The sequence below is a fragment of the Hemitrygon akajei genome, chromosome 3 (genome assembly GCF_048418815.1).
Source record: "Hemitrygon akajei chromosome 3, sHemAka1.3, whole genome shotgun sequence".
NCBI lineage: Eukaryota > Metazoa > Chordata > Chondrichthyes > Myliobatiformes > Dasyatidae > Hemitrygon > Hemitrygon akajei.
The window spans coordinates 76,309,020-76,322,229 of NC_133126.1; the positions used below are offsets into that span (position 1 = coordinate 76,309,020).

Sequence of the window (13,210 nt, forward strand, 5' to 3'; positions counted from 1 at the left end):
CAATGTTTCAATCCTAATATAGAATTTTGACCCAAAATGTTGACAAGTTCTTTCTCCCTACAGATGCCGTTCAACCCTCTGAGTTTGTCCAGCAGATTATTTTGCGGATGAAAACAAGGCAACAGAGAACCATGAAAGACCTAGTGTAACATTAAGTTAGAATAATAAGGCCACAGGGAAGAGTAAAAGTTTAAGGGTAAGAAATTTAAATGTGAGATAATGAAGCATTAGTAGTTAATGCAGGGTTAACAATGTACTGGACAAAGACAACACTACAGCTCAGATTTGGCCTGCACAGCTTCTATGAACTCTCCGTGGATTGCGTGGTGGGGGGCGGGGGGAATAGGGTTATGAACAGAGGTGGATTTCAAGCAGCCAATAGGTAGAATGGAATATGAAAATGACCAAGATATTAAATGTAAATTTAAATAGCAAATAAAGTCATAAAATATAATCAGGTAGTCTTCCTACAGTAGTATATGTACATTTGGTTGGAAATGGACTTGGAATTAGTTTATTAGTGTCACATGTATTGAGATAGAGGGCAAGTCTGTCTTGTGTTTTGTTCATACAGATCCAATTATTACACAGTGTGTTGAGGTAGAACAAGGCAAAACAATAACACAATGCAGAATAAAGTGTAGCAGCTAAGAGAAGGGGCAGTGCAAATAAACAATAAACAAGGAAGATTGTGAGGTCAAGAGTCCATCACACTAAGGAACAATTTAATAGTCTTGTAACAATGGGGTAGAAGCTGCCTTTGAGCCTGGCAGTACATGCTTTCAGGGTTTTGTATCTCCTACTTGTTCAGAGGGAGAGGGGGTAGAGAAAATGTCCACGGTAGGTGCAGTCTTTGATAAAGCTGGGTACTTTACTGAGGCAATGACAAGTTTAGGCAGAATCTATCAAGTGGAGGCCAGTTTCTGTGATGGTGCTGAACTGTGTCCACAATTCTCTACAGTTTCTTGTGGTCATGGGCATAGCAGTGGTTATACCAAGCAGTGATGCCTCCAGATGGGGATATGCCAAATTTCTTTGGCCTCCTGAGGAAGTAGATGCATTGGTGACTTTCCTTGGCCATGGTGTCAACATGATTGGACCAGGACAAACTATTGGTGATGTTCAGTCCTTGATACTTAAAGTTCTCCACTCTCTCAACCTCAGTACTGCTGATGTAGGTAAGGCATCATGTGCACTGTTCCCCTTGCTGAAATCAATTACCAGCTATTTTGGTTTGATGGGGATTGTGGAAAAAGTTGTTCTTGTGAAATCTTATTACTAAGCTCTTGATTGCTTTTCTGTACTCCAACTCATCATTATTTGAGACACCCCTACAGTGGTATCATCTGCAAAGTTGTAGGTGGGAATTAGAGCACAATCTGGCCACGCAGTGATGAATGTATAGGGAGTAGAGCTGAAGACGCGACCTTGTGGAGCACTAGTGTTTAGAATAATTGTGGAGGAGGTATTGCTGCTTATCCTCACTGACTGCAGTCTGTTGGTCAGGGAGTTAAGGATACTGTTGAAGAGGTCTGAGAACAAGTGGAAGGCCTGACATTACAACAAATCTGATTCAATCAGATTTGGTGGTCATGGGAAGATGGAATTTTTGCTGAATATGGGGACTGTGGCATAGGACAAAGATAATGGCTTTGGCCATCCAATATTCAATAGAGTTTGCAGCTTATTTAATACTGACTATATGAAGACAATGAAAGCATTAGGGAAGTTGATAGATTAATGATACTGTAACATCATTGGCATGGGGTAACCTGCAGGGAATCTTTGGTAAATCCTTCTGTGATATTATCAGAGTAAAAACAGAAACAACTCCTAGATATTTTGGCTTTGATTGGATGAGTAAATGTTATTTAAAGCTTAGACAGTCTTGTAAAGCTAAATACGAAGCAAAGGTAAGAGTGAATTATGAGTAGTCACTTGTAAGCTTGGATTCAGAGGATGGAAAGAGATAGAACATCATGTTTATGAACAGAAAATATGCTCTATGAATTTGTTTAGGAAGGTGTCAGCACATCAGCTTGGCAATCATTCACAGAGATCAGGAAAGAAAGTTGGGAGTTAGTGGGAATAGGGTTTGAGGCACAGAAAGTTGATCACATGGGTAAAGCATGAAGGATGATTGGGAAGAAGCCCTGCTCTGCTGGGTGAGAAGCTGACAGTGATGTCGGTGGATGCTTCCCTGGTGTCATGGATTATTGATTACCTGACTGGCAAACCACAGTATGTGCGCTTGCAATACTGTGTGTCAGACAGAGTGGTCAGCAGCACTGGGGCTCCACAGGGGACTGTCCTGTCTCCCTTTCTCTTCACCATCTACACCTCGGACTTCAACTACTGCACAGAGTCTTGCCATCTTCAGAAGTTTTCTGATGACTCTGCCATAGTTGGATGCATCAGCAGGGGAGATGAGGCTGAGTACAGGGCTACAGTGGGAAACTTTGTCACATGGTGCGAGGAGAATCACCTGCAGCTTAATGTGAAAAAGACTAAGGAGCTGGTGGTGGACCTGAGGAGGGCTGAGGCACTGGTGACCCCTGTTTCCACCTAAGGGGTCAGTGTGGACATAGTGGAGGATTACAAATACCTGGGGATACGAATGGACAATAAACTGGACTGGTCAAAGAACACTGAGGCGGTCTACAAGAAAAGTCAGAGCCGTCTCTATTTCCTGAGGAGACTGAGGTCCTTTAATATCGGCTGGACGACGCTGAGGATGTTCTACGAGGCTGTGGTGGCCAGTGCTATCATGTTAGCTGTTGTGTGCTGGGGCAGCAGGCTGAGGGTAGCAGACACCAACAGAATCAACAAACTCATTCATAAGGCCAGTGATGTTGTGGGGGTGGAACTGGACTCTCTGACGGTGGTGTCTGAAAAGAGGATGCTGTCCAAGTTGCATGCCATCTTGGACAATGACTCCCATCCACTCCATAATGTACTGGTTAGGCACAGGAGTCCATTCAGCCAGAGACTCATTCCACCGAGATGTAACACTGAGCGTCATAGGAAGTCATTCCTACCTGTGGCCATCAAATTTTACAACTCCTCCCTCGGAGTTTCAGACACCCTGAGCCAATAGGCTGGTCCTGGACTTATTTCCACTTGGCATGATTTGCTTATTATTATTTAATTATTTATGGTTTTATATTGCCATATTTCTTCACTATTCTTGGTTGGTGTGGCTGTAACGAAACCCAATTTCCCTCGGTATCAATAAAGTATGTCTGTCTGTCTGTCTGAAAGGGATGAGAGTTCATGACTAGCTTGTTTGGGAATCAGGAAAGGTTTAGTTTAAAGTGGACAAGCATTTGAGAACAGCAGCAGAGGCAGTCACATTGACAGTCAGATTGTCTCAGCTCAACTGTACATCTGTTCAATAATGGAAGACTGACAGTGCAAGTGTAACTTCTTCCAGGTTCTGTCCAACACTTTCTGAAGATGGAATAAGTGAAGGGAAAAACTGAGATTAGATGCATTTGGATTAAAGTATTGACATAGACTGTTGAACAGTGCTTAATAATATTGGTATATCCTAATAATAGCTGGAAGAACTCCTATCACTTTATTATAAGAATGTATTTTGACTCATAAATTTTAAAAAACAATCAAAAGATTCTGTGTTCAGTATGTATGTTTCATCTCAATACAAATTCAGTAATATCAAGGGGTCCACAAGAGAATTATAGCCAGTTTAGGAACCAATGTATTTACGTCTCAGTTGTTATAATTTAGGTTAGATTTAACACTAAAAAAACTTAGATTATTTTCAATATTAATGTCACTTCCTAACTCATGAGATTGAGTATATCATTATAACTTTGAATCAGCTGCTGCACTTGCACTTGACGCAATCAAATGGCAATGATTCTAAAACAAAAGTTTTTAAATAAATTATCCAACTCTGCTGATTAGGTATATGTAACCATACTTCATGTAAATCTTTGGTATCCTATGCCTGAATATGATTTAACAGATTGTAATGGACTGCAAATGTCAATATATTTAGCTTGTTTTTACTTCCTCTCAATATTTATAAAATCCAGCCAAAGCCTGTAAAGAACAAGTTAGTTAGAGAATTAGACAAAGAGAAAAAGCTGTGCCAAGTCTGCAGTCATGACTAGTTGGCTGAGTCAAAGGCTGGACGGTGACTTAGTCATTTCAGAACAATGGGGCTATTCACACACCTCAAAAGCAACATTTTTGAGGGAGGGTCTGTAATCAACTAAGACTGTGTGAACAATCCAGTTTACATAAGTCTCAGGACAGTAGCTAAGTCATTTCAAGAGCCAGAAAATAAAAGATGGAAAGTGAGAAGTTCAGCATGAGATACCACAGTGCAATGATCATATCTGGCAAAGGTGATACAATAGAAAAATTGAAATTATACATGGTCTGAAAAAAGGTCCAAGTTTAAGTTTATTGTCATCTGACTGTACATATATACAAGCAAAAGCTCTGTATCTAATCACAAACAAGAGAAAATCTGCAGATGCTGTGCTGGAAATCCAAGCAACACACACAAAATGCTGCAGGAATTCAGCATCTATGGAAAAGAGTACAATTGATGTTTTGGGCTGAGACAGAAAAGCTGAATGGACTATGTAAACACAGACCATGTGGGATGCTTTAAGGGAGAATCACATTGCAGTATGGAAGCAGTTCAAAAGCTTTGACAATTCTTTGAGAGACTGTTACAAGAGTAATTTTACTAATGTAAGCCCAGTATTTTGTAACCAGAGAGCACCAAGACCGTCAAGTCAACTGAAAGCCTGGCATTTGATCCAGAAAGGAAAGATCAAGGATGATTGTTTTGTAACTTTAAAAGTGATAGTGAGAAGAAAGGTATTGACACTGAGTTGGGATGTAAACTGATGTGAAAGAGGAGGCATAAAAATGGAGTAACTAAAGAGCAACCATAGAAGAAGTGTTAAAGCTATTTTCATGTTTTCCTGTAATATACTAATACATCGTGTAATTATACATACTGCAGCTACTTTTAAGGCTTACTAGCATCTATTAAGTTTAATGCAGACAGTTTAGTGCTTATAGGTGATATGTACAAATTAAAAAACTGCTTTCAAATTTATAAATATTATTATAGAGTCATAGAGCATTATAGCATAGAAACAGGTCCTTTGGCTGGTTAGTCAGTGCTGAACTGTATTCTGCTTATCCTATTGACCCACATCTGGACCACAGCCTTCCATATCCTTCCTGTCCATGTACTTATCCAAATTTCTATAAATGTTGAAATTGAACCGGCAACCACCAGTTTTACTGGCAGCTCGTTCCACACTCAATCCACCCACCGAGTGAAGAAGTTCCCCCTCAGGTTCCACTTAAATATTTCACCTTTCACCCTTATGACCTCTAATTCTAGTCTCATCCAACCTCAGTGGAGAAAGACTGCTTGCACTTACAGTACTTTATCGATAATCCTCGTAACTTTATATACCTCGATCAAATCTCCCCTAATTCTCCTAAACTGAAGGGACTCAAGTCCTGGCAACATCCTTGTAAATTTTCTCTGCACTCTTTCAATTTAATTGATATCTTACCTGTGGTAGGTGGCCAGAACTGCACACAATACTCCAAATTATGCCTCACCAATGTTTTTTTATACTTCAGCATAACATCCTAATTCCTGTTCTTAATACTCAGATTTATGAAGACCAATGTGCCATAAGCTCTCTTTATGACTTTATCTACCTGTGCCACCACTTCCAAGGAAATATGGATCAGTATTCCTAGATCCCTCTATTCTACACAGTGTTCTACCGTTCACTGTGCAAGTCCTACCCTGTTTATCCTCTTAAAGTACAATACCTCACATTTGCCTGCATTACATTCCATCTGCCATTTTTCAGCCCATTTTCCAGTTGGTCCAGATCCTGCTGCGAACTTTGATAGTTCTCCTCGTTGGATAGTTGTCCACGATTCCCCAATTTTGGTGTTATCAGCAAATTTGCAGATCTAGTTTACCACATTATCATCTGGATCATTGACATAGATGACAAAAAATAATGGACCCAGTCCCAATCTCTGTGGCGCCAGTTAGAGAGGCAACCTTTACTACCATTCTCTGGCTTCTCTCGTGAAACCAATTTACCTATCTCATCCTGATTGTTTAGTGACTGAATCTTCTTGACTAGCCTCTCACGAGGACTTTGTCAAAAGCTTTGCTAAAGTCCATATAGATAACATCCTTGGCCTTTCCTTCATCAACTTTCTTGGCAACCTCCTTGAAACACTCTATAAGATTGGTTAGTCATGAAAGCCAAGCTGACTACCTCTAATCAGGCCCTGTCTGTCCAAATACCTATATAGCCATCTTTTAGGATACCTTCCAATAATTTACCCACTATAGTCGGCCCTCCTTATCTGCGAGGGATTGGTTCTGGGACCCCTCATGGATACCAAAATTTGCGGATGCTCAAGTCCCTTATTCAACCTGTCTCAATGTGGTGGACCCTAGGACCCAGCAGAACCCAAGACCTTATTTAACCTGTCTCAGTGTGGTGGACATTAGGACCCGGCACAGCTCTGAATCCGCAGTGTTTCTGTTCACGAAAATAATCATGATCACGATTGAAAATAAAGTGGAAATAATAAAGTGATCGGAAAAAGGTGAAACGTCATCGGTCACTGGAAATGTGTTAGGCTACGTCAGTCAATGATCAGAACAATTTTTAAGGATAAAGTGAGAAAGGCTCTGCCCCGATGAAAGCTCCAATTATTACTAAGCAACACAGTGGTTTAATTATTGGGTTTTGGGTTTTTGATCCTCCACATCAAACTGGCATGGTGGAGAGTGCACTCGGGAGCGATCTGTCACTGGACCAAACCCCCGGCACTGAAACATACGTTCTTAAGTGTTTTATATGCATAGAAAGGTAAAATAAATACTATATACTAAGACAAACATTTGACTAACTGACGCTAAATAATACCGGATGTACCTGTTCCGACTTACTTAATAAGAGAACTTCCAATTTTTTTCCATCCCGATCCATGATAACCCACGCACATCCTCCCGTATACTTTAAATCATCTCTAGATTATTTATAATACCTAATACAATGTAAATGCTATGTAAATTAGCTGTTATACTGCATTGTTTACGGAATAATGACAAGAAAAAAAAGTCTGTACATGCTCCAACAACAAGAGCTGGAAGAGCACTTCCGGGTTTTCGCAATTCGCGGTTGGTTGAATTCGCGGATAAGGAGGGCCGACTGTACTGACGTTAGGCTTGCCAGCCTAAAATTTCCAGAAGTTTGCAGGAGCAACAATTGCAGAACTGGATGTGGCTCAAGATATTTATGATGCCCAACGAGAGACATAATCCATTGGAATTACTAACGTTTTAAGATCTCAGGCACAGGTTGTACTGAGGAATTTGGTGAAAGAACAGAAAAAGTACGTAATTAATGACTTTATAACTATTCAAATTGACAACTCTATATGGATGTAAATAGTTAACCAATTGTATAATATCATGTTTGTAAAGAGTTAAGGGTTGTATGCACTTATTTTAAATAAAAGGGTAAGTGTATAAATCTAAGTGTACTTCTAAAAAAAGAGTGTACCATGTGGTATGACTTTGATGCTTTCTTACATCAGGTTCCGCGGTTTCATTGAGAGTTACTCTCTTCAATAAAGTATGTTCGGTTGATAGCTCTACCGCCATCCATTTGTTTACATAAACAACAATAAAAATTACTATTTATAATATTAATATTATTAATATTTTAAGTGAAAAGGAACCTTTACACAGTTTGCTGACTTGAATACCTTCACTCCCAAATAATTTAAAAACAGATTGAACTTTATCTTCAACCATTGAAAGATCAGAACCAAACTCAAAAATGCTACCACAAACTAATGAACATTTTTCATATCTTACCGGGTAAAAGTGAGCCTTCAGTCATTGGAAACTTATTTGACCTACCCTGGCTTTGATGATGGTGGGTCGAGGATCAAGGATTCCTTGCATTTTCCTCAATGCAGGGATAACAAAGAGATTGCAGGTGACAACTGCTGACACTGGATTTCCTGCAAAGAAATCATACTGCCATGAAATAACAAACCCAGGTTAATAACAATTAACTGTGGCATGCAATGTGAATAATTCCTGGAACCAAGCAGGCAATTGCTCCAACTCCAAAACTCAATTAAATGCACACTTGGAGGGTGAATCATTCTGTGTTCGCTGCTTCTTCATATTTTCTTATGGGCAACTGAGTTACTGTGGTGATCGCAAAAGAAGCATTCACTACTTGAGCCAACTCTATAAATGATTTGTTATTCATTGCAGGCATAAAGAAGAACAACAGTGTGCTAAGATGATTCCACTCCAAACTGCATGACATGATTTCCAAATTTATTTTTATTTGCTAATAATGAAAAAGATTAGTTCAAAAAATGTAACTGTAGAACTGCATTGGTTGGAACTTTACTGGCAGATTTGGAGTTAACTCAAGAGTTGTTGCTTGGATCCAAATAAAACTTCAATTGGGGTTAAAACTGCCTCTATCATTTCTGGTTTTTTTTTGCAGCTCATTGAAGTGGATTAAAAAAAGTGAGACAATGAGGTTGGATGAATGTATGATAGAGTATTCAATGTACCTGTCAATTGCAAGACACGTCCTTACAAATCTGTTGCCTTGCAACAGCACTTTGTTATGTTAATTTGTTACACAAATTAGATATAATTAATGCAGCTAGAAGAAATTCTTGGACTTCATACTAACAATAGAATGCCACAAGCTTGCTTTCCACAAATATGAAAGACCTATTACTGTGAAATCATGACAGTGGGAAGTGAGTTATGAAGAGTATTTTTTTGCAAATAAAATTGGACTCATTTGCCTTTATTGTCCAAATTATTATTCAAGCTTCACTACCCACACTGAAGTTCACAACATCAAAAAAAGCATTCAATATACAACACAGGTCATTATATGCTAAACATAATACTGTTTGGATTCTCATACATGCATGTTTCAAAATTGCTATTTAGCTAACATAATGATTTAACTATTCAACCAAATGAGATGGATATATTCAGGCTACAATTGGCCAACTACATGTTAGTGCAGAACAAAACATTATATCAATACTCATTTAATCTTTTAGTAAATCTTATGATTCCAATGGTTGATATCATTGATGTAAATAGAAATTCATAAAACAACGTGTTACAATTATCAATTTACAGACAGACACAATTTATGGAGAAATGTATCCTGAGTTGAGTAATTGCTGAATTGTTAATACTGGTAATTCCAATTTCAATTTACTTGCCGAATAAAATTAGCAATTCATATAACTATCATTAAAAAAGCCACATTTACTGCTCTCTTTGATTTTTGAATTATTTCACAATGCACTAAGCACCACATGTTCACTTGAAAGATTTCTTCACACAACAATTGCTTTTTCCTGTTATAAAATCCACTTTGTCTCCAAGTAGAGTAAGACAGTTTGAACAATAAATGGACTATCCAATATTACCAAGTGCCATGAGTACTATGAGTATGATTTTTAGAATATTTACAATTCCATTTTTAAAATTTTTGGCGTGATATCTCCAATTCTTGAAACGTACTGTTTCTCCCTTCAAAATGGTGTCTTCTTCTCTTTTCTCAATCAACATGTTGATTTACTGTTTAGTAGGCTGACTTAATAGATCAAAGGTGACAAATATAAATCACAAATCTTGTTATAAGCTGCTCTGAATTTAAGAGGTGGCTTTGAGCACTGGCATCCAATTTGCTCTCAAGATATGAGTACAAAAGTAAAATTTGTGATGGAATTAGAGCTTCTACTTTCATAGCTTATTAAAAAATCTCATTTGTGACCAATGTGTCCAGACCTTGGGAAGCTCAATGACCATGAGGGGGCAACTCCATAAACCATGTGCCATATGACTCCATGGCTTTGTAATTCACTTCTTCTCCATAACTATTACGATCTTTGTCTCTGTTATCATAGGTCTATAACCAACCATAGTAGATAGGAGGGTAACAACATTCTGTTGTTAATTAATTTTTACTTCATCTCACTGGAAATGTTCCTCAGTGATAGATTAGGTAAAGATTAATACTTCCTCCCAGTATAATAAACATTAACTGCCTCAGGTAGAATCAGGTAGATAGAGCTTCTGATTTTGTTTAAATTAAAATCATATAATTCATCTGCAAGAGGAAAGGAAGCTTTTTAATCTTTGATAACACACCATCTTACTTTTGTCCAGATTTAAAAAAAATACATGTTTAAAACAAAATTTGATGCATCGTGCTTCTTCAGAAAATCAGATCTTGAATTAATTTAGAGCATAGTGGGAATAGATGAAGTTTCTTAATGTCAAGAGGTAAAATTAGTTTCCTAAAGGTCTGTTGTATATTCCTTTGTTCCCATATTAGAGCTCAAATGGGAATGTTAACCATCCAAACTCAGAGATTTGAAAACATCTCAGAACGATTGACTGCCAAGTGGTATGCAATATGCCACCCATATTTTTCATGTTAATACAGAATCTTGAGAGGTAGCTCTTGTGAATTATACTCTCGAGGTAATAAAACGCCTTCATTCCCTCCACTCACTGGCTCTGCTGTCCAGTGCAAGAGAAAGGCATTTTTTATATACTGACATTCAGGGTTATACTGATTGAATCTTGCTGGGGTGGAATAATTTTGTTTTCTGACACTGCATCACAGAAGTATTTTGCTCTGCAACTGGAAATTAGTTATGATGTGATGAAGGGAATAATGATCTGGAACCTCAGTAAATCATAGAACCTATCCCTTTACTAATGAAATTAAAGGTATGAAAATAAAGGAATAAGTGAGGAGGAGGTAAAAGGGAATAGAAACAAACACCAATAAAGAGTTTAGTGGAAAAATTAACATAATATGGAAAAAATTTCTAAGAACCATTTCCTACATAAGAAAATAAACTTATGCAAATTAAAAAGGTATACATGTTGATAATTACTAATTTAATATTCAATGGCTATTTAATTAATCTAGTCCAGTGAATTCAGCATGTTTTTAAAAATAATAAGGATGTCAAGATGCTGCTTGTACAATGGAGTTGAGGAAAATTGATACATTAATTTTGGAGATTTGCAACTCAATTTATTTTCATCCAATGGATTTGCTGTAATTTTTATAAATGTATCGCCCTGGTAAAGGTTTCACTGCTAACGTAATGGTTTTTCTGTAGGAGCAATGTTTGGGTTATGGTCAGAGATAACGGATGCTTTGGAATGTGAGCCATCCAATCAGGGAGCAGGTTTTTTTTGTGAGCCTGACACCAGTGTGAGCTGGGGTCTATGTTTGGAAGGAGGTGGAGAGAGAAGACACTGGAGAGAACTGGTCATAGGATTCGACTTAGCTGGGGGACCGTGATTTGATGGAGCAAGGTGCAGAGGTCGACAGAGGATCAGTGAATATGACTTTTGGACGAGTTGAGCTACAACCTGTGCACATTTGACTGTTTAATTATAATGGGCTCTTTTTGCTTTTTTTCTTTCTTTTCTTTACTAACCCTTTAGTTAAGTTATCATTCGCAAATATAATTCCTTTAGTTGTATGCAGTGTGCTGTCTGTTATTTCTTGGCACTGAGTTGTAACAGGGTAGCAACTTACACAGGATTCAAACATACTGGGGTTGGGGGCGGGGGAAGAGGGCCAGCTAATCTCACTGAGTCCCTAGACTTACGCAGCACAAGGAATCTGGGGTTTCATAAATAAGGCCAGCAAGTTGACCTAAGAATTTATTACAGTGGAGAGATGTGGTTTCAGTAACACTATTACAGAGATGAATTAATTGATAACAGAGCGGTCATAGATAAAGTTACTTTATTAAATTATGATAATATTATCATATTTTGATGCAGTTCTGGAGACAAGTTGCCATTTTAACTTGGTGCAAATGAATAAACAATTGCAGTGTGAAAGTGGATATCCAATTAATTCTGCAATTTTGTTTGAAGATACAGCAAAATATTAATTGTTATTATATGCTGGAAGTTCAGCATGTCGACTAACCAAAATGTTACAATACAATGTCTTGTTCTACGATATCTTCAGTCAATTAGAGAAATTAGGGGCAAATCTTTATCAAAACATCTACCAGAGCCATACCACATTCACATTTATATATTACTATTTCTTGTAAAGCTTGAACAACAATTTATACTCATAGAGTAACATAAAGTAAATTCATTGATGGACACTCAGTTCAATTAAAATTATAGTCTTGCATTTTGACTAAATGTTACAGTAAAGGGAAAAATTTATTTGTTCCTTTTTAGTTATGGACATTAATCATTGCAGCTTAAAACAGTTTCACTTTATCATAATGTTAGTTGGGTTACTCAATTCCAAATATAAGGATGCCTGCCTTGCAATTGTTTTCTCATACTTATGTTTATGATTCAGGTTCCAATTGATGTCCAGTATTCAGGTTCTAATTGATATCCAATCTAAGTAAAAGGTCAACTGCATTCCACCTTCCTCCTATTTACTCTTATTTAGTTACTTATAATATAGATTCCATTGACTTAGCAGGAGCCCAATTTGGTAGCCAGCAAGTTTGCTGTCATCCAGTAGTTTATGTACAAGGAGACATAAGGGGGTCTGCCAAATTATTTTCCTATACTCTCTTTGATTAAATGCTTAGATTCCACCAAGAGACTCTTCTCCAAAACTGACAGAGATGGGGAGTCAATTTTTGACAGCAACCATAATCCAACTGTACATTTTTAAATTGTTAAATGAGTCAAGAAACATAGGACTGTTATGATAAAGAAAAAGACCAAATTAGTTTATTTGTTTGCAGGGTTATAAATAGTAATTACCAAATAAAACTCCATTCCTAAAAGGCTGAAGACATTTGAACAATATTGGCCAAACTGAACAATAGTACAGCTATGACATATACCCCACACAGCACTAACTATACAACAAATCTGCTATAGGAAATAGTAAAAGTAATTGGTGTTGCTCTTTAGAACAGGAATAAAGTTGGCAGAAGACAATCAGGCAAATACTGGCCCACTGTCATTTAGAATGCCACTGGCCCCTGTCACGTTGTGCATTCAGGCATTATTACAACAAAATAGTTGGAGTCAGACTTGCAGCTGAGATACCGTGTATATGGTGAATTTCCAGAGTCAGATGAA

General features: G+C 37.6%; 1 protein-coding gene and 1 long non-coding RNA gene across 21 annotated transcripts in view; one reads left to right on the forward strand and one right to left on the reverse strand.

The window, feature by feature from the left end:
• The window catches only part of LOC140725131 (uncharacterized), a 30,214-nt gene extending 26,489 nt beyond the window's left edge, over positions 1 to 3,725 (forward strand). Inside the window, exon 4 of the long non-coding RNA XR_012098271.1 lies at positions 64 to 3,725. This is a non-coding gene — a long non-coding RNA (uncharacterized lncRNA). The remainder of the gene's footprint in view (positions 1 to 63) is intronic.
• Positions 1 to 13,210, reverse strand: part of LOC140725128 (gephyrin) — a 598,333-nt gene that overhangs the window by 3,463 nt on the left and 581,660 nt on the right. For all 20 annotated transcript variants that reach the window (XM_073040176.1, XM_073040167.1, XM_073040183.1 and 17 more), the window contains one exon: positions 7,970 to 8,073. In XM_073040176.1, coding sequence (XP_072896277.1) covers positions 7,970 to 8,073 — 104 coding nt within the window. The remainder of the gene's footprint in view (positions 1 to 7,969; positions 8,074 to 13,210) is intronic.